The sequence below is a fragment of the Sinocyclocheilus rhinocerous genome, unplaced genomic scaffold, assembly GCF_001515625.1.
Source record: "Sinocyclocheilus rhinocerous isolate Xijiao unplaced genomic scaffold, SAMN03320098_v1.1 scaffold2347, whole genome shotgun sequence".
NCBI classification, from domain to species: domain Eukaryota; kingdom Metazoa; phylum Chordata; class Actinopteri; order Cypriniformes; family Cyprinidae; genus Sinocyclocheilus; species Sinocyclocheilus rhinocerous.
Window position 1 is genome coordinate 217,160 of NW_015638980.1, and position 19,582 is coordinate 236,741.

The following is a 19,582-nucleotide window of genomic DNA, read 5'->3' on the forward strand; positions in this document are numbered from 1 at the left end:
TTTTTTTTAAAATAGAAATCTTTTGTAGCATTATAACTGTCACTTTTGATCAGTTTTATGCATCAATTTAATATAACTATTTCCTATTTTAATATATTGTTAATAGATAAACCATGATCTCTTTTTCGGGATTTTTTATGAATAGAAAGTTAAAAAGAATAGCACCAATTTTTTTTAAAATAGAAATCTTTTGTAGCATTATAACTGTCACTTTTGATCAGTTTTATGCATCCTAATGCATTCGTTTCTTAAAAAAAAAAAAAGGTATATACTTTATCATTTGTAATTATAAGTATCATTCATAACGATAAACAATATAAACTTTATTCCAATATATTTTTTTCCAGTGAATTTGTATCAGTGAGGGTTTATTTTGAAAGTCAGTATCTGTATAAGAAAGTACTTTAGGTTATAACTGCAAAAATAATTATTAAACATGTTCACTATTTTTGCCAATAATGGGGCATGTTGCCCTACTATATGGAATAAGCTTTCACAACAGGATCCTTTCATTAAACTGGCTATTTTAGAAAAAAATTAGGAATACAGTCCAGTCTTCAAGTTAAAATCTGCCTTCATTAAGTTGTATTCAATTTATGACATTCCTGAACTAGAAAAAAACATGCATTTGTGTAATTGCACTTGAATTGTTTTGGACCGTTTGAACGCCAACCCTCATACAGTTACTGAGCCAAAGTGTTTGTGGCAACCTTCTGTGTGACAACTAGCCCCGCACCCTGCTTTTTACTACTACTACTTGTCATGATTTTGTATATTTACCACATAACATACTCTTATTACAACACAAAGTGCACTTATTTCTGAAGGTCACATTGTGGAGGACCATACCATCTGTTCGATTACACGGCCAGATCTTTAACCACCAGGTTTCATAAACCTTCATAATACACCATCTCTCAGTGAGGCTGAATGTCCCTCACAGGCAGCACACTCCTGCCCCCGTACGGCAGTCCAAACATAGGCAGGGTCTCTGCTGTATGGAGACCCTGGACGGGGCCGAACTGCCTCATGTGAAACTGCTGGGCGAGTTTGCGAGTCATGACGCGCAGGGCGAGAAACGAGGCCAGCAGCTCGCCCAGCAGGAACGCCAGATAGAGAGAGTGAACGGCCCGCTCCAAAGGAAGAATGATGGTGTCTTCATCAGTGATGAAGAAGAGGATGATAGGCAGCTGGAAGAGGAAGGAGATCAGCCAAAATCCAGCCAACTCTGGAACCTAAAGAGAAGAATGAAGAAAGGAAGCATTAAGGTATCATTTTATAATAAGCATTAACATTTCTTTTAGATTGCTACTAAAATTCATTCATTCATTTGTTCGTTATTTATTTATTTGTTTATATTTTATTTTTATATAATTTATTATTTTAATTCATTTATTTTATCAGCTGCGGTGAGTACAATTATTTATTTGATTTTTATGTCATTGTTTTATCAGCTGTGGTCACTACATTTATTTATTTATGTTTCATTTTTATTTTATTCATTTGTTTTATCAGCTCTGGTCATTACTTTTGTGGTTTGTTTATTTTATATTTTATTTCCATTTAATTAGTTTTATCGCCTGTGGTCACTATTTTGTATGTTGTTTTTATTTAATTTGTTTAATCCGCTGTGGACACTACTTTTGTGGTTATTTATTTAGTATTTATTATTTATAAAGTTCATAAAATTATAGTATGTACATTTTGGAGCTTGAATGCTCTGGTCATTCATTTTATGTAGTAAGTTTATTTATTTAATTTGTGTTTTTTTTTAATTCAGATTCAGATCTTATAAAGATAAATGTACTGTCATACTTTTAATGATGTTAATGAGTAAAATCAAATGACTTATATTAACACATTTTTATAAATGAATAGCAATTTCAAAATTTGTATATTTTTTTTTAAAATCTTGCTTCATAACTATAACATAGTTTACATAGTCCCAAAGTAAAAATATTTACTTTTTCTAGTTCATCTGCCAGACATAATTACTCACCAGTAGTCATGTGTGAGTAAAATTAGCATTTCATCTCATGATTTTCTCACTTTCTGATAATTTGATCTCCCTTTATGCATACAGGCTCTATTAGGCCATGAGCAGTGTTTAGATGAATGATTTCTAACATTTCTTGTGCATTACCTTCTCTTTGAGATTCCCAACATAACCGAGATACACCCGCAACACCTCGAATATGCTGATCAGGACCATCCCTGTCACCAGCAGACACTGGTAATACGCTGGAAGATAACTGAACTATGGAAATGGAGAATGAAACAGAGGTAAGATGAAATATGACCTTAAAAAAAATATCCACAACCCTATCTGACCTCAAAAAATTGGTTTTTGGATAATTTATCCAAATATTATTACAAGTAGGTGAGCAGGGAGGGAGGATTTTTCATGTCTTGCCATTAGAAATGATCATTACAGCAGCATATCATTGAATTGCTGTGATTTAGCTGCGCTATTAAAGGTACAGTATATAACAGTAGCACTTGAACTTCAGTGTGCAGTTCACAAAGGCAGACCATCACCATGGATACAGGAGCCGTTCTAATGTTTGAACACGCTTTATCTTGCATCGCTGCTAATGGCCTGCCAGCTGCAGCTATTACGGATGTGTTGTTCATGCATTCGTTTTAATAAACACTTTCAGCAAAGTCACTAAAATGCTCCCTAAAACTGTTTGAAAGTGTTTTGTTATTTCAAAACTCATTTGTTAACACGTTATTTCTCTGGACCTCTTCAACCTTCTGCATGTTATAGACATATATAAAAAAGTTTTAAACAATTAGATTTATCATTTTATTATTTCCCTGAGGTCCACTTACAATGCTGCTAAAGTTAGAATTTTGTGAGTGTTTTGCAGAGGTTCAGAACAGGGTTATTAGTTAACTAAAACTGAAACCATAAAATAAAAAAATTAAAAAAATAAATAAATAAAACATTACTTGGAATAAACATTAACTGAAATAAAATATAAAAAAACCTTAAGCTTTAATTTAAAATAAAAAAATTAAAACTAGTATAAAATGACAAATTACTAAAATCTTAAAATTAAAATGAAACAAAATATAAACCTGTTATATGTTTTCATAAAATAATGAATTAAATGTTAACTGAAATGAAATATAATGAAAAAACGTATTTTTTTCAGCTATAGTTTACAAGGTAACATTTCAAATTTTCATTTAGTTTTACTTGAAGTGCTAAAACAACTAAAACTAAAGATTAAATAAAATTAATAACTATATGTGACCCTGGACCACAAAACCTGTCTTAAGTGTCAATTTTTCAAAATTGAGATTTATACATCATCTGAAAGCTGAATAAAGAAGTTTTTTCATTGATGTTAGGTTAGGACAATATTTGGCCGAGATACAACTATTTGAATATCTGGAATCTGAGGGTGCAAAAAAAATCAAAATATTGAGAAAATCGCCTTTAAAGTTGTCCAAATGAAGTTCTTAGCAATGCATATTACTAATCAAAAATTAAGTTTTGATATATTTACAGTAGGAAATTTACAAAATATCTTCATGGAACATGATCTTTACTTAATATCCTAATGATTTTTGGCATAAAAGAAAAATCGATAATTTTGACCCATACAATGTTTTTTTTTTGGCTATTGCTACAAATATACCCCAGCGACTTAAGACTGCTTTTGTGCTCCAGGGTCACATATAGACATTTTTGTAAAAAAAAAAAAAGACAACAGAATTACTAAAACTTTTCATTAAAATAAAATCTAATTCAAAATGTTAACAAAAGCTATAATACTGTATCAATGATGCTAAAATAACTCTGGTTCAGAAAAAAATTGAATATGTTTTCATAATGTATTATAGAGTTTTATTTCATAAGATCAAGGAACTTCTCATAATATGACCCCTATGAAGTAATGATTAGTTTATTGAAAATATCTTTGATTATAATTGAATGCACCTTTAAGTGCAGCATTAGCACCTCTGAGATCCACCAGAAGGGGAAGTAGAAGATGTTGAAGTAGAGCAGCATCTGCAGCGGGAGATGAGACGCCACCTCAGCACACACTAGACAGCAGCACAGCACAGATGACAGATCAACACGGTTGGTAAGATCACTTAACCAGTGGCCAGTTGCATAAACTACTTGGTCTTAAAAGTAAGTCATCCAATTTTTTTCTTCAAGACTGGTCATAACTTTTTTAAATTCAGTTACATAAATGTGACCCTGGAGCACAAAACCAGTCTTAAGTCGCTGGGGTATATTTGTAGCAATAGCCAAAAAAACATTGTATGGGTCAAAATTATCGATTTTTCTTTTATACCAAAAATCATTAGGATATTAAGTAAAGATCATGTTCCATGAAGATATTTTGTAAATTTCCTACCGTAAATAGATCAATTGATTAGTTATATGCATTGCTAAGAACTTCATTTGGACAACTTTAAAAGTGATTTTCTCAGTATTTTGATTTATTTGCACTCTCAGATTCCAGATTTTCAAATAGTTGTAGCCTATCTCGGCCAAATATGGTCATATCCTAAAAAAAAATACATCAGTGGAAAGCTTATTTATTCAGCTTTCAGATAGTATAAATCTCAATTTCGAAAAATGTACCCTTATGATTGATTTTGTGGTCCAGGGTCACATATGATCTGGTTTGTAAGGAAACCTATTTGCTCAAATGAATCAGTAAATGGAATCATATGATTAATTAAATTGCCTGAGCTTAGCAATTTGTTTATATGAATCAATGTTTTGAACTGTTTGATTCAATGGAATTGTTCGAATGATGCAATTTGCTCATATGAATCAACTGCTTGATTTCCATGGTCACAAATGGTATATTGGTCTAATTTGAATCTGAAAAGTAAGACTAACTGACACAGACACAGTCTTAACATTGTGACTAAGTTTATGCAATTGGCCCCAGGTCTTTAATAATGTTTAATCAAATATAATTGCTTTTTAAATTGTTCATTATTATTTCCTTTACCACCTGGAGTGAAATACATACATTTTTTTTTTAAGTACGTTGAACACTTCTATTGAGATTTGAGAAGACTGAGACTATTATAAGCACTGTAGACATTATCTGTGAATGGGGCACACTTTGGCGTCTCGTTACTTTTTTTTTTTTTTTAAGTGAGTTTATGATTATTACATAATCTTTGATTACAACGTTTGTGTGTGTGTGTGTATTACAAAAACTTTGCTTAAAATACTTTTATATTACATTTCATGTTATATTTTACTTCATTTAATTACAATTATAAGTGTGAAGTGTATTTTAATATTTAATATAAAGTATTTAGATTTGTGTGTGTGTGAATGTATAATTTTAACCAAAGTTTTTGTAATTATTTTTATATTACACATTAATTTTTTTAAATATTTAATTAAGTAAAATTATAAGTGTATGCAGTTTGTTTAATATGAAGTATATATAGGATTGTATATATAATTTATACATAATCCTAACCTTATATACTGTATTATATTATGTAAGTGTGTATTTTTGAAGTAATATATGTATTTATATTTAATATAAAATATTTATATTTAGACCTCAGTTGATCAACATTTTCTGAAGGTTATGCACGTCCTTAAAAATGAGCTTTTAATAATTTCAGATTGTATTTTTTTTTGTCATGTTCACAGAAAGTGCATGAAAAAACGCCAGTAAAGGTGAATTCTTATTTTATATTATACAATCTCAGAAATAAAGGTACAACAGCTGTCACTGGGCCGGTACCTTTTCAAAACGTACACTTTTGTACCTATTAGGTTCTAATATGCACACTTAAAGTACTAATATGTACCTTAAAGGTACCAAAATGGACCCTTTAGGTACAAATATGTACCTTTTGAAAACGTACCGCCCCAGTGACAGCTGTTGTACCATTATTTCTGAGAGATATCCACTCATACAGTGTGACAAAGACCGACAGTCTAACAAATGTGTAACCTATACGTGACCCTGGACCACAAAACCAGTCTTAAGTCGCTGGGGTATATTTGTAGCAATAGCCAAAAAAACATTGTATGGGTCAAAATTATCGATTTTTCTTTTATGCCAAAAATCATTAGGATATTAAGTAAAGATCATGTTCCATGAAGATATTTTGTACATTTCCTACTGTAAATATATGGTTTTGTGGTCCAGGGTCACATATAATCTAGGCAGGCTCTAGAGTCATTTGCATTGTGTTTGCAGACGTCTCACCTTCATGATCCTGATAAGGGTCCCTGAAGTCTCCGCTGTCTCGCGTCCTGTTATTTATAAACACTGAGCCGCTGACATTAGCCAGACCCACTCTCAGGTTCTGAGGGATCGGCGTGTAGAACACAGGCATGCTGGAGACAGCATGAAACGCTCATCCACGCTTCTCTACTTCGGTTTGTGTGGGTGAGATTAATTGGAGTCTTCCAAGCGCTAATCCGATTAAATCTGAGGAAACAGATGGAGTCTGACAGCAGATTAAGATGTCGCTCCCTCACCATGGTAACCATAGGAACTTCAGTTGTTGTTAATACACAGCAAATAAAAAAATCAATTGTAAATCATAAAAAAACCTAATAATTTTCATATTCAGTATTTCACTTGTTTTCAAGCAAAAATATTTAAACATCTGTCAACAAAAACATAACCTTTCCCCCCCCCAGAGTATATATTTTGAATATTTTGAAGTTTATTTTTATATCCAATTAGCAAATTATTACTTGTTTTTTTAAACATAAGATTGAACCAATTTAGTGAGGTTTATGCTTAAAACAAGTATAATATTTATACAATACAATAAAATATATACAATAAGTGGATTAAATTTAATGCCACTGTCAGCAGAAAATATTATTTATATGTGGATACCTTAAAGTTGAACTTTTAATAGTTTCATCTATATATATATATATATTTTTTTTTAGAAAATGTATACGAAAATTAAAGTAAATTTAAATATAAATAAAACATGTTTATTATATTTATTTTTTTGTTTACAATTTATTTTTAAGTTTGTGCCCCATATTAATTTGTGTTTTTAGAGTAATTAACTGTAATTGTGGTATTTTGAAAGAAACTCTGATTAGCGTTGTGAATGTTTGAGAGCTGTTTTGTATGGTCCACGTTTTGAATATAATACAATTATTATTAATTAGTTTATTCTTGACAGCTACAGTCATTTTGAAGAGCTATTTTGTTTAGAAATGCAAAACTCAACAATTAGGCTTCTCATTTATTCTGACAGCTTCAACGACCATCTTTCAGTGGGTTTGTTGTGTGAAAATCAAGTAGATTCATACATTTTAATGAAACACAACCAAACAAAACAACGACACACAAGTCAAAGATGTAAGAAGTTTATTGTAAATGTGTGTGTGTGTGTGTGTGTGTGTGATTAGGACTGCCTCCAGCCATCTGTGTGTCGGTCCAGAGTCCGGCCGTGTCTCGGAGCTTTGAGACACTGGACGTCATTGGCGGCAGGCTGCAGTCCCGGCGCTGACGAGCGGGGGTCACAGTTCGTCCCGGGGCGCCTTTAAAGGGAAATGTTTGAACTCCTCAGGGACCTCCTCCCCTTTCTGTGACCTCTTATAGAAACCCAGAGAATCCAGCAAGCTGCTGATCTCATCTGCCTTCATCTTCCTCACAGGAACAACCTGAGGTCAGAGAAGTGAAAGATACTTGTACAAGCTCATTTTTATGGTTAGTTTTTGCATTTTATATTATTACATTTTAGTTTTTACATCTTTATAGTTTTTTATATTTTATTATTTTATGTTATTTAAATTTAGAATTTGTTTGACATTTTATATTTAAAGTAATTTTAGTTTTACTTATGTTTATTTTCTGATTTTTTAAAATCATTTTACAATCATTTTTGTTTTTTTACACTTTTGTCGTTTTGCCATTTTTATAGTTTTTGCATTTTATATTTTTATGTTTCACATTTTTATAGTTTATTATATTTGTTCTGTTTTTTTTTTAAGTTATTCTCTTTATATTCTTTATATTATATACTTTTGTTTTATTGTGTATCTATCTATCTATCTATCTATCTATCATCATTTTGTTTTTTTTGCACTTTTATTTTCACATTTGTATAGTTTTGTTCATTCTGTTTTTACTTTAAAAATTCTATTCTTATGTTTAGTTTACATTTAAGGTGTTTTTTATATAGAAGATGAAGAGAATATACTGCTCTTTCTCTTACAACAATCAACAAAAGCCGATGAATAAAACATTTAAATAAAAATATTAATTAAAAAAAACATCATGTCATTGGTTTTCTTGTGACAGATTGTGACACTTGTTTGCATAGGCATGAGCATGAATAATATTTTAAAAAGTACAAGTTTTTCAGCAAGTAACAAATACAGTAAACATCTACAATTTCCAGTGCTAAGTGGAAAAAATGCAAATGCTGAAAAAACTGACATTGGCATGTCAAGTAATTACATTGTCCTTACCTTCACTTCCTCGTCCTTCTCGTTGTAGAAGATCAGGCGTGGGTTTTTATCCTCTCCTGAATTGTACTCCAGGTTGTGACTTTAAACGGCAGGTTAAGGTTAACAGCACCAGACAAATGACCTATGAGGCCATGAAGCGCATGACACCGGCCTCTAAGCGTTTAAACATATGGCAGCACAGAAAACGGCACTCTGGGCCTGTAAAGATTTCATTAACTTTTACGTCCCTGCCAAATGCTGTCTTACCAGAGCCACTTGGAAAAAATATGGAAGATATTTTTAAACATTCTTTAAAAAGAGTGTAGCACTAAACTGAAAACACTGGAATTACAAGAAAATGAGAGTGAATTTCAATGGCAATGTCAGGATACTACAATGCCCATCGCTCCATCAGGAAATTGTAGAGCTCTGGCATCTTCTTAATGGATCATCCCACTACACTAGGAGCCTGGGAAGGGATTGAAGAGAGATTAACAATTGCAAAACATTGAAAACAAGTGTTGTAACTCAAGTAACTCTATTCTTTGTCATCAAATGTTCTTTGAAGTCTTGACATTGTAGCCTATACAACATTTTGAGTTTTTAATTTAAGTATTTAATTAAACAGTGTTTAATTCATCTATGTTCAAAAGTTTGGGGTTAGTAAGATTTTTTATTTTTATTTTTTTTTATAAATTGATTCTTTTATTCAGCAAGGATGCATTACATTATGGAAGGTTTTCACACAGGCTTTCATTTTAAATTGATCAATTACTGTAAAGACATTTATGTAAAGGAATTTGTGATATCACAAAGATCGACGAATGGGACGAGACCTGGTTGAGCTGCACTAGAGAAGGCAACGAGTGTTATCGCTATGTCGGAGACACGCTAGCTTTCCCAAGGCAGATTCATCAAAGAACCCTGAAAAAAAAATTGAATATGGTTTCCACAAATATATTAAGCAGCACAACTGTTTTCAACATTGATAATAAGAAATGGTTCTGTATCAAATCAGCATATTATAAATATTTCTGAAGGATCATGTGACACTGAAGACTGGCGAAATGATGTTGAAAATTCAGCTTTGAGTAAAATAATAAATTACATTTTAAAATATAGTACAATAAAATAACAGTTATTTTAAATTTCATTAATACTTCACAATATTGCTGTTTTTATATTTTGATCAAATAAATGCAACATTGGAGAGCATAAGAGACTTCTTAAAAAAAAAAATAATAATAATAATTGAAATCTTACCAACCTCAAACTATTGATTGGTAGTGTATGTATTTGTATTGCCCAAAACATTTTAAAACAAATATATGAAAGTGACTTTTTAAAGTAAAACTCCTTACATATATCAAGCATCCAAGCAAGTACTGAGCACTCACCATAAGTTTTCCTCTGGCTATAACATGCTTTTCCTTCTCAGCACTGCTTTCTGAAACATTTTCAGCACTTTTCCCCGTGGCACACAGAGTCAAAAGGGCCGCTAGTGTGAGCCACATACTGCGGTTAGGATGTGAGACCTCACCGTATCCAGAAAGATTGAGGTCCTTTGGTGAAATGAGGGTCAATACAGTAGATATGGGTTGCTGATAGGTATCCACCACCATGTGGCGGAGTCTGATTGGTCGATTTGTTGGGTTTTGTTTCAGGGGAACTGGATAAAAAGCTTAGTATGTGGAAATGATTATTTAAAATCTGCTAATTCTTACGTAGCTGTTATTTGTTTGTTAAAGTCAAATGTTTTCTGAAGTTTGTTGTATTTTAATGGTTCATATGAAGGAGTTGAGGCCACAGAGCAGCTGTGTCTGTGTCAGATTCTCCCACGGTTTGCTGATGAATAACCAGCAGAGTCAGAACACAACAGCTGCTGTTTGAATAGCGTTGTGATGAAGCAGCGTTAAAAGTTAGTCTTTTCAATTCTTCTTTGAATTCATGGTGCTCCTTCATTTTAATAACAATAATATTAGTCTTTCTGAGGTGACACAATTTAGAAGACATTGAGTTGATGAAGGATGATTCAGTGATACATCTGTCAAAAAAAATATTTAATATTTTAGTTACTTTAATTGGGCTACATGTGGCTGTGCTGTACCATAATTCATTCATATGTTTCAGTGATTATTAGTCACTTTTATTTATGATTTTATCATTATTATTGTGGTGTTACTGCTACAGGTAGTATCTTCAATAGATGACAATTTAGCTCATTTAGAAAGTAAAATATTAATCTAATATTAAATAATAGATTTTTGTATTTTTCTACTTTTGTCAAAAACAATATATGAAATGCGAATAGATAGAATATTTAGAATTTTCTAGAAACATTTAAAAAAATCTATTCATATGTATATCTTAATAAATAGTACTGTATTATTATTATTACATTAATATTAATGTTTTTATTTTATATATCGAGAGAATTTTCTATTAAAATTAATATTCTATTAATATTAAAATATATATGTATGGCGTATACATATATTAAAAAATATATATGTGCGGTTACATGGTGTGTGTGTGTGTATATGTGTGTGTATATATATATATATATATATATATATATATAAACCCTATATATATGTTTGAATAGTGTTGTGATGAAGCAGTGTTAAAAGTTAGTCTTTTAAATTCTTCTTTGAATTCATGGTGCTCCTTCATTTTAATAAAATAACATTAGTCTTTCTTTCTTTCTTTTATATATACAGTATATATATATATATAGGGTTTTATGGGACACCAGCCATGCCAGCCTGTATATTAGTATTGTATGACAAAACTTTACGTTTTTTGATAGATTGATGTTTCTCCACTTGCAGGTTGTTTTGGATAAATGTGACTAAATATAAATATTGTAATATGTATACCAGAAAAACATAAGACTATGATATTTCAGAATGTTTATTGAATTTTCAGAATTTCTGTTCATTAACACAGCATACGTTGAATATTTGGATAAACTTAATTCTACAATACAATATATATTATTATTTGTAAGTAATATAATGAGTAAACAGTACTTTGTTTTTCTGTTATTTTGACTGGAAATAAATCCTGTGAATTTTACCTTGATGGTTGGAAATTATTCAGTGAGCTTGCTAATGTACTTCAGATTTGTTGATATATATGTATATATACAATTTTTAAAATACCTAAAAGATGTAATCAAGTTCATCTCTTGCAGTGTTTTCATTATTTATTCTCTATTTTACTTTATTTACAAAACAATTGTAATGTTATCTCGGCCCATTTCTGTGATGTAATAAGCTCCTTTGGTCTGTGTATTTACATACAGTATAGCAAAATATACATACCCAGTTGAATGACTTCTGTGAGGGTGGATTCAGTTACACTGCACTTGCATAATGCTATTCATTCTTAAAGGGAGAAGTGTGTTGATTTTAAGTCACCTATAGAGGGCGACAATGGTACAGGATGGACTTTTGGCAGCGTTTTGGGTAAAAGCGCTTCCAAAACTCTTGCCACAGACAATTATGTTTCCAGTGAAAATAAACCAGTCTCCATAAGAATGCAGCAATGAAACCATCCTGCTCTATCATCCACAGGCCGAGCTGGGGCCCCGTCTGTCTGTCTGTCTGTAGAGCTGTGGTCAGGTGCTGATGTGTCAGATGACACAGTTGTCTCCCTTTAAAAAGACCCAGCTTTCCTCTCTGGACCTGAAAAACATAATATCTGCAGGCGAGACATTAAACCCAGTGTAATTCTGTGAAGGTGTGACTAAGCGGTCAGTCTGAGACTTGAGCTTCAACACAGCTGTTGTGCTAGAAGATTGTTTTATCGCTTAAAAATTGTTCAGGAAGTTTAATGGAGTTTTTAGACATGTTTTATTCAATTATCCTCATTGTCTCAGATGTTTCTCTTGAAATCCCTAAGGAGAAATAAAATAAGACACATGTGGGATGATTCTTAACATATAGTAGAAGTATAGAGCCATAAAATATATATATATATAATGGTAATATCTGGCCTGTTTAACGCTCTAGATGTTTCAGCAACAGTGATATAGTAATTTGTGTCAGGGGTACAAATGAAAACATGCCAAATCAAAACGGAATGTCATAGCTTTATTATGAAACTGTGATCACAAGATAAGTGCAATCTTTCACAAATCGCCTGACAAACATCCAGTGAAGAAAAAACGTTTTTTCTTTTTTTTTGTACACAAAGGTGTTAAATCTTGATATATTTTCCATTGTTTACTTCACATGTGCTATACAGAATCTGTGTCAGTTCATGTTGATGTCAGGAAAACTGGAGACGTTTTAACTGGGTATATTTGGACTATTCCAAATTTGACTATTAAAGCCTTAAAGTTAAAATTAAACACATGATATATAGTTTAATGATGGACTGACAGGTGAGACCAAGACAACATTGGACCCCATTGTTTTTCACTGTATGGGCAAAATAACACTAAGAAATTTCTCAGAATATCTTCTTTTGTGTTCCACCGAATACAGAAAATCCATACCGGTTTGGAACGACATGAGGGTGAGTAAATGATGACAGAATTTTCATTTCATTAGGCAAGGCAAGGCAAGTTTATTTATACAGCACATTTAAAGGGGTCATATGATGCGATTTCATTTTTTCCTTTCTCTTTAGAGTGTTACAAGCTCTTGGTGCATAAAGAAGATCTGTAAAGTTGCAAAGACTAAAGTCTCAAATCCAAAGAGATATTCTTTATAAAAGTTAAGAGTTAGCCACACCTACCTAAAACACCTCGTTCGAACACGCCCCCACATATCTACCTCACTATAATTACACCAAATACACAAAATAATGTTTTTACTTTTTAGCAACGTCACATGACCCCTTTAAAAATAAAGCTTCCACTATTGTGTTTTCGCAGCAATTGCCTTAGAAGAATTATTTTTGGTCCTTCAAAGAACCTTTTAGTCAACAGTTCTTAAAAGAACCATTTTTTCCTTAGTGTAAAGAACAATTAAAAAATCTAAAGAACCTTTTCCACTATAAAGAACCTGGAAAGGTTCCATGGATGTTAAAAGTTCTTCATGCAGCCATCAATGCTAATAAATAACCTTTATTTTTAAGAGTGGTATTCAGATCTGATTAGAAGTTCTAACATCCGGAGTAGAGGATTATGGGAATTTCAGGTCAGGTTTATATATTTAGATTTTGTGCCGTGGTGATGACATGAGGCTGAACGTGAACTGGCTCGAGGTGAATAGCCGAAGCCGATCGCATATGAGATAATGGAGGGAAGGCAGAGAAGGAGAGGAGTGTGGCAGATCTGCCCTTGTGCTCTAATCGACTCTCCTAATGAAAACCACATGCTCTGTGAAATGGCTGAGGCCCAGAAACAGAGAGAGTGAAGAGGGGGTGTGAAAGAGGAACAGGATGTAGACACAGCTTTAAAGATACTGACACGTTTTAATGAATCCAGACTGTGGCAGTCTGAGAAGCGCAGGGAGATATCAGGTCCATCTCTAGGAGAAACTGCTTCGGGAATTATGAATTAATACAGACAGATAGACAGACAGATAGATAACACAACAGTGTTCCTGGCTGCTGTATCTTGATTCAAGATTCTATTACTTTTAAAACCAAAAATACATGTTCAAGTAATACAGTACTTTACCCAAAATACAGTTTCTTAGTGTTTGTGGTGAAGCAAATAATCCCTTTCTTTCTTTCTTTCTTTCTTTCTTTCTTTCTTTCTTTCTTTGCATTGTAGCATTATTTTCATGACAAATAAGCATAATCTCGCCATATTCTTATTGAAGTATGCAAAGATAACCTGTGTAAAACCCTAAAATAATCTTACGTTTTTTTTATTTTGTGTTTATTTTCAGTGTGTATGTGAAAATTTCTCAATGCAAAGAAAAAATGTGATTCTAAAAATAGTGTAAAAAGTGTAATAAAGTTTTATATATGTGTACAGCATATTTCCCCCATATACTTATTGAAAAGTGCAGTGATACCAAATCAATTTTTATGTAAACTTTATTTTGATATTTAGATCTAATTTGAAAGCTTAAAACAATGTATAAAAGAAAAGAAAACTATTTTGTTTTTTGTTTCATTCTTTCTAAAATGTATATATGTATATATATATATATATATATCTGCTCTAAAAGTCAGTCAGTTTACTGCATATACGGTGAAGTGCTTTTAGAAAATTACATTTTGAGTGATGTTTGCATCTGTGCATGTTTCTGGGCGGTTGCTTACTGGCCATATTCTGCTGCACTTTCAAGCCTCTGTGATATTGTGATGTCTTAATATGACATCCTTCTTCAGTGTAAGGCTATAAAAAATTTTCACTTTTTTTTTTTACACTATGCGCCAGACAAATATCGTAAGTCCAATCGCTTAAAGTAATAAGCACCTCTCAGTAACAAGCAAAGAAGTTATGCTCCAACATTTATCAAGCAGCATTAATGTATCAAAGCAGACGAGCCTTTGCTAGGCACTGGAGTTAAGAAAGAGTAAATGAGTATAAGCTGTTTTCCATTTTGTTCTAATCTTCATCACTGTTCTGTGTGGTGACGGTTATAGAAACAGCTCTCTCCTGCTCTTTCCCAGAGCCAGTTAAACGACGAAAAAAAAAAAAATCTCTGCTCTGAAACCTGAGCCCTGAAGAATCCATACTACTTCCTCCTCTCAGAGAAACAGAGTGGGGAAAAGAGGGGGAGCGCGAGAGAAGGAATAGAGAGGATAAGAAGGAGGGCAGGGGGGAAAAAGAGGGAAAGTGGGAGGGAGGGAGAGAGAGAGAGAAAAGGGAAGGAATACAGAAAAGTTTTCCGTTAGAGGCAGATCCTCTTGAATACACTTGACACACAAATATGCTGACGAAGAGGAAAAAAGAGAAGTGCAGACAACTGTTTGCTGACCCTGTAGCTATATCTGTCTCACTAATGGGAGACTTTAATCTCTTCAGAGGGACTTTGCCTTTTTTTATGTAACAGCTTAACATGGGCGAACATGACAATGTGTGAGTCTTACATTGCGATTTTAACAAAACTTTTATTGCTAACATTTATGGAGTTTTTTTTTTTTAAGTGTGTTGCATCTTTTCAGGTAACAAAAAAATTCTTTGCATAAAAGGAGGCACTCAAGCCATATAGAGACCTGAATATCATGAGATTTGGTTAGTAGACAACTACCTAGCAGTCACCCATAACATTCAGGCATCATGGCGATGAGTTTTGAGTAAAGTTTGCTCCAAAAATGTAAAAGTAATTAGGCAGCATTACTGAAATGTTATACTCCTTTATGGCCTTCAGAGTCCTAACAAGACCCTCTGTAGTCAAAACATAATAGAATAACGGAGATACTTGTCAGAATTAAACTTATGTTTCGTAGAGTTTATTTTTATTTTTTTTGTGTGTGTGTGAAGAATTAAAAGATAAATACCTACATGAAAAAGAAAAATATATAGACTATATATACAATTCTCTTTTTAGAGTAGCAATATAAAAATTGTGTATATATGTATATATACACTACTGTTCAAAAATTTGAAGTTGGTTAGATTTAAAAAATATATTTGAAAGAAATCTCTCATGCAGGGTTGCATTTATTTGATCAAAAATACAGTAACATTACAGTAACAACATTACAATTCAAAGTTACAATTACAATTAAAAAACTTTTTAATGTATATTGTTAATTCTTTTAAATTATATAATTTTTTTTATAAATTATAATTTATTCATGTGATGGCAAATCTAAATTTGCAGCATCCACTACTTTTTAAAACAGTTGTGCTTTGATTAGAACATGTTAAAGAACAGCATTTAGTTGAAATAAATATTTCATAACATTATAAATGTTTTTACTCTCACTTGTAATAAATTTAATGCATCCTTGCATAAAATTATTTATTTAATCAAATAAAAGTAAATAAATAAATAGTAAATACAAATTAAATAGTAAATAATACATTGTTAATAAAATAAATATTATTAGTAAATACAAATATTATTATTAAAATAATAAAAATAAAAATAAATATTTTTTAATAAAAATTAAAATATATTATTATTATTATTATTTTATTTATTATTAGTAAATACAAATATTAATTGCTTTGAAAAAAAATGTCACAATGCATAAATTGTCAAAGGATTATCATTTATCATTTATTAAAAATGAGCATTTTTAATAAATGGAGATCATTTATTTTTAGCCCCACATCTCATTAACTGTGTGATGAAGTGCTCTGTTATCACCTCCGAGCAGTCAGTCTTATATCACAGAGTGAGTCCAGCAGATTCAGCCTGTAACAGTATATTATACACACACACACACACACACACACAAACACACACACACATGATCTCAGTGCTGCTGAGCTCAGCGTCCAGCGGTTAGAGGGAGCGACACACGCCAAGCGTCTTTCCAGTAATAACCCGCACATGGCACGGACACATCTGCTGTGATTCACAGACCTCTCAGGAAAAAACACGATAGCAAAAACTGACGCTGGAGTGTTTCGAGCAGATCAGAGACCTACAGTGACCCCATCAAATGTTCTGAATGTCATTGCATGAACCTCTTTGTACACAAAGATCGCCGGAGGCCCCAGATTATTGTTGTACATGCTAAAGCATCACACTCTTACTTGACAAACTGTGTATCATTCGAACGATTTAAGGCTTTGATATTTGACTGTTGTTTACAGTCAGTTGCAGTGACAGTCATTTCTTAATTTTTGTCAGGAGTGCAAAACAATCAATCGGTAATTTATATTTTGAATAGAACAACAACACGCATTCATATTCAGTCACGTCTGCTGTTCACATAGCTTCACTGAACAGTGTCCATTAGGACTTATATATAGTCCAAAAGTGCGCATACTTGGAAAAAACTTGATATATTTACACATTCTTTTTCTTTAGACAGAATCATCATTTCTATTCATATTCCACTGAATTATGCAATCTGATGAGCATCAGCGGCTTCCAGCGCTATATACAAAATATCAAACCATGTATCTGTAAGCAAATGTTGCAAGGGACCGAAATTCACTTTTCTGAGCATCCATCCATCAGTAAAAATACAGTAATATTGTAAAACATTATTGCAATTTAAATAACTGTTTTCTATTTGAATATGTTTTCAAATGTAATTTATTCCTGTGATGCAAAGCTGAATTTTCAGCAGCATTACTCCAGTCTTCAGTGTCACATGATCCTTCAGAAATCATTCTAATATGCTGATTTGCTGCTCAAGAAATTATTGTTATTATTATTATTATTATTATCAATGTTAAAAACAATTTGCTGCTTGATATTTTTGTGGAAACCATGATACATTTTTACAAGATTCTTTGATGAATAGAAAAGTAACAGCATTTCTTTGCAACATAGATCTTTTTTTTTTTTTTACATTTTAAATATCTTTTTGATCAATTTAATGCATCCTTGCTGAATAAAAGTATTAATAATATAAAATAATAAAATCTTACTCCCAAACTTCCCAAACAGTAGTGTATGTATTATTTATGTAGAACTTACTTTTCAAGCCAAACATTTCACACACAAAAATAAATAAATAAATAAACGTTGTTTCCTCCTTTAAATCCTTGCTTTAATATTTTATTATCTAAAGCTTTGGCAGAAAGATGTTGCTAAGTGCATCTGTGGTCTCAAAAACTTTTTGTCCAAAGGTTTTTGGACACTATATAAAGACAAAACCATGTTATTGTTTGAATTAACCCAGAATAAGGTGTGTATGCAATGATATATTAATTATGGTAACCGAAGCATTGCATTATTATCTAATATTATCCCTCTTCTCTTTTGTAACAGAAATTCAGAAGAAATAAGAAAATATTAAAGGTGCACAACCCGTTTTAGAGACCAAACATCCTACTGATACAGGAAGAGCTCTTGCTTTCCCACCTAGAATATAAGCGTATTATTTCTGTTAAAGTTATGTTGTTGTCAGCCTTTATACAAACATTTTCTCTCTGGAGTCTGTCGCCCACTGAATAGTCTGTTTCCGAGGAAAACCTGCTTAAACAGGCAAAGCGTGTCAGCTTTCCAGAGGACCAGCATGGCTCCATTCGATTCTCTTAACTTACAGAAGTATGAAAAATTGCTTCCATTCTGTTTGAGGACAAAAGCAAACAAACAAACAAAACGCATTTCTCAGCCTCTTTCAAGTGTAACTCAACCCTCTGCTTTGCATCGCAGAAAATGTCTTTTTTTCCCACCTTAACTCATAAATTTCTTTCTCCTCTCGCTTTTTTTTCTTTCACACGAGCTGAAATCGCTACCAGATGTGGATGCAATCTGTCCCTGTTGCCATTGCGACGGCGGGGTTGTGAACAGGCGTCTAGCCGCGGCTCTGATGGTCCTGCCACTTGATTGTGCTCCAGGTTTTGGAGAGGTATGTTTAGACTGGCACTCCATTTGTCATATCACCTCCTCTGAAATATCAATTTGTCTCTCCGGCCGCAGATGACAGTCATAATGCCATATCTTGGGAGTTTTTTTTGTAAGCAAGTCTAGCTTCTGAAATCCTTGTTTTGTGAATACTTTCTGGAATACACTTTTTTTTCCCTGGAAGAATCACAGCCTAAATGACTTTTCCAGCACCGGAGTGCTGTTACAGTTGTCTCGTACCTTTACTGTACCTAATTTTACTGGGAAAATGATATTGGAATTAGTATATTCTCATTACTGTAATGTAGGCAAAATAATGGTATATTGCTTAAATTTACAAATAATTAAATGCAATATTTTTTTACACTCTCAGAATTCATGTTGATTTTAAATAAAAATCTATGTAGTTCAGTATTTTTGGAGAACCGCCATTGAAAATAACGAAAATGATGAATCAAAAATGATCTTATAAATGAGAAAAACTACTCTGAAGTAAAACATCTGGATGCGTTACAGTAATTATTTAAGCAAATATAATTTGTTACTTTTGATTATTTGATTTGATCTATTTGTATTGAATTATTATATTTATATATATAATTTATTGTAAATATTTATAATTAGAATTATAATTTTTAAACATAATTTCAAGAATGTAATTTATTAATTATTACTTTTGAAATTTGAAAAATATAATTTACTTTTGAAATGTATTAGTTCTCACTTTTAATTTAGTTTTTCTTTTCTTTTTTTT

At 32.0% G+C, this 19,582-nt stretch overlaps 2 protein-coding genes across 2 annotated transcripts; both read right to left on the reverse strand.

Moving 5' to 3' along the window:
• Nucleotides 1-370: 370 nt before the first annotated feature.
• Nucleotides 371-6,411, reverse strand: LOC107750763 (transmembrane protein 17A). The gene is made up of 4 exons (XM_016566286.1): nucleotides 6,219-6,411; nucleotides 3,953-4,059; nucleotides 2,144-2,257; nucleotides 371-1,235 (listed from the first exon to the last, which is right to left on the reverse strand). Exons 1-4 carry the CDS (start codon nucleotides 6,346-6,348, stop codon nucleotides 918-920), a joined length of 669 nt encoding a protein of 222 aa, XP_016421772.1. The 5' UTR covers nucleotides 6,349-6,411; the 3' UTR covers nucleotides 371-917.
• A 944-nt stretch (nucleotides 6,412-7,355) lies between these two features.
• Nucleotides 7,356-9,993, reverse strand: LOC107750764 (selenoprotein M-like). The gene is made up of 4 exons (XM_016566288.1): nucleotides 9,835-9,993; nucleotides 8,830-8,906; nucleotides 8,459-8,537; nucleotides 7,356-7,648 (listed from the first exon to the last, which is right to left on the reverse strand). Exons 1-4 carry the CDS (start codon nucleotides 9,949-9,951, stop codon nucleotides 7,505-7,507), a joined length of 417 nt encoding a protein of 138 aa, XP_016421774.1. The 5' UTR covers nucleotides 9,952-9,993; the 3' UTR covers nucleotides 7,356-7,504.
• Between the last annotated feature and the right edge of the window lie 9,589 nt (nucleotides 9,994-19,582).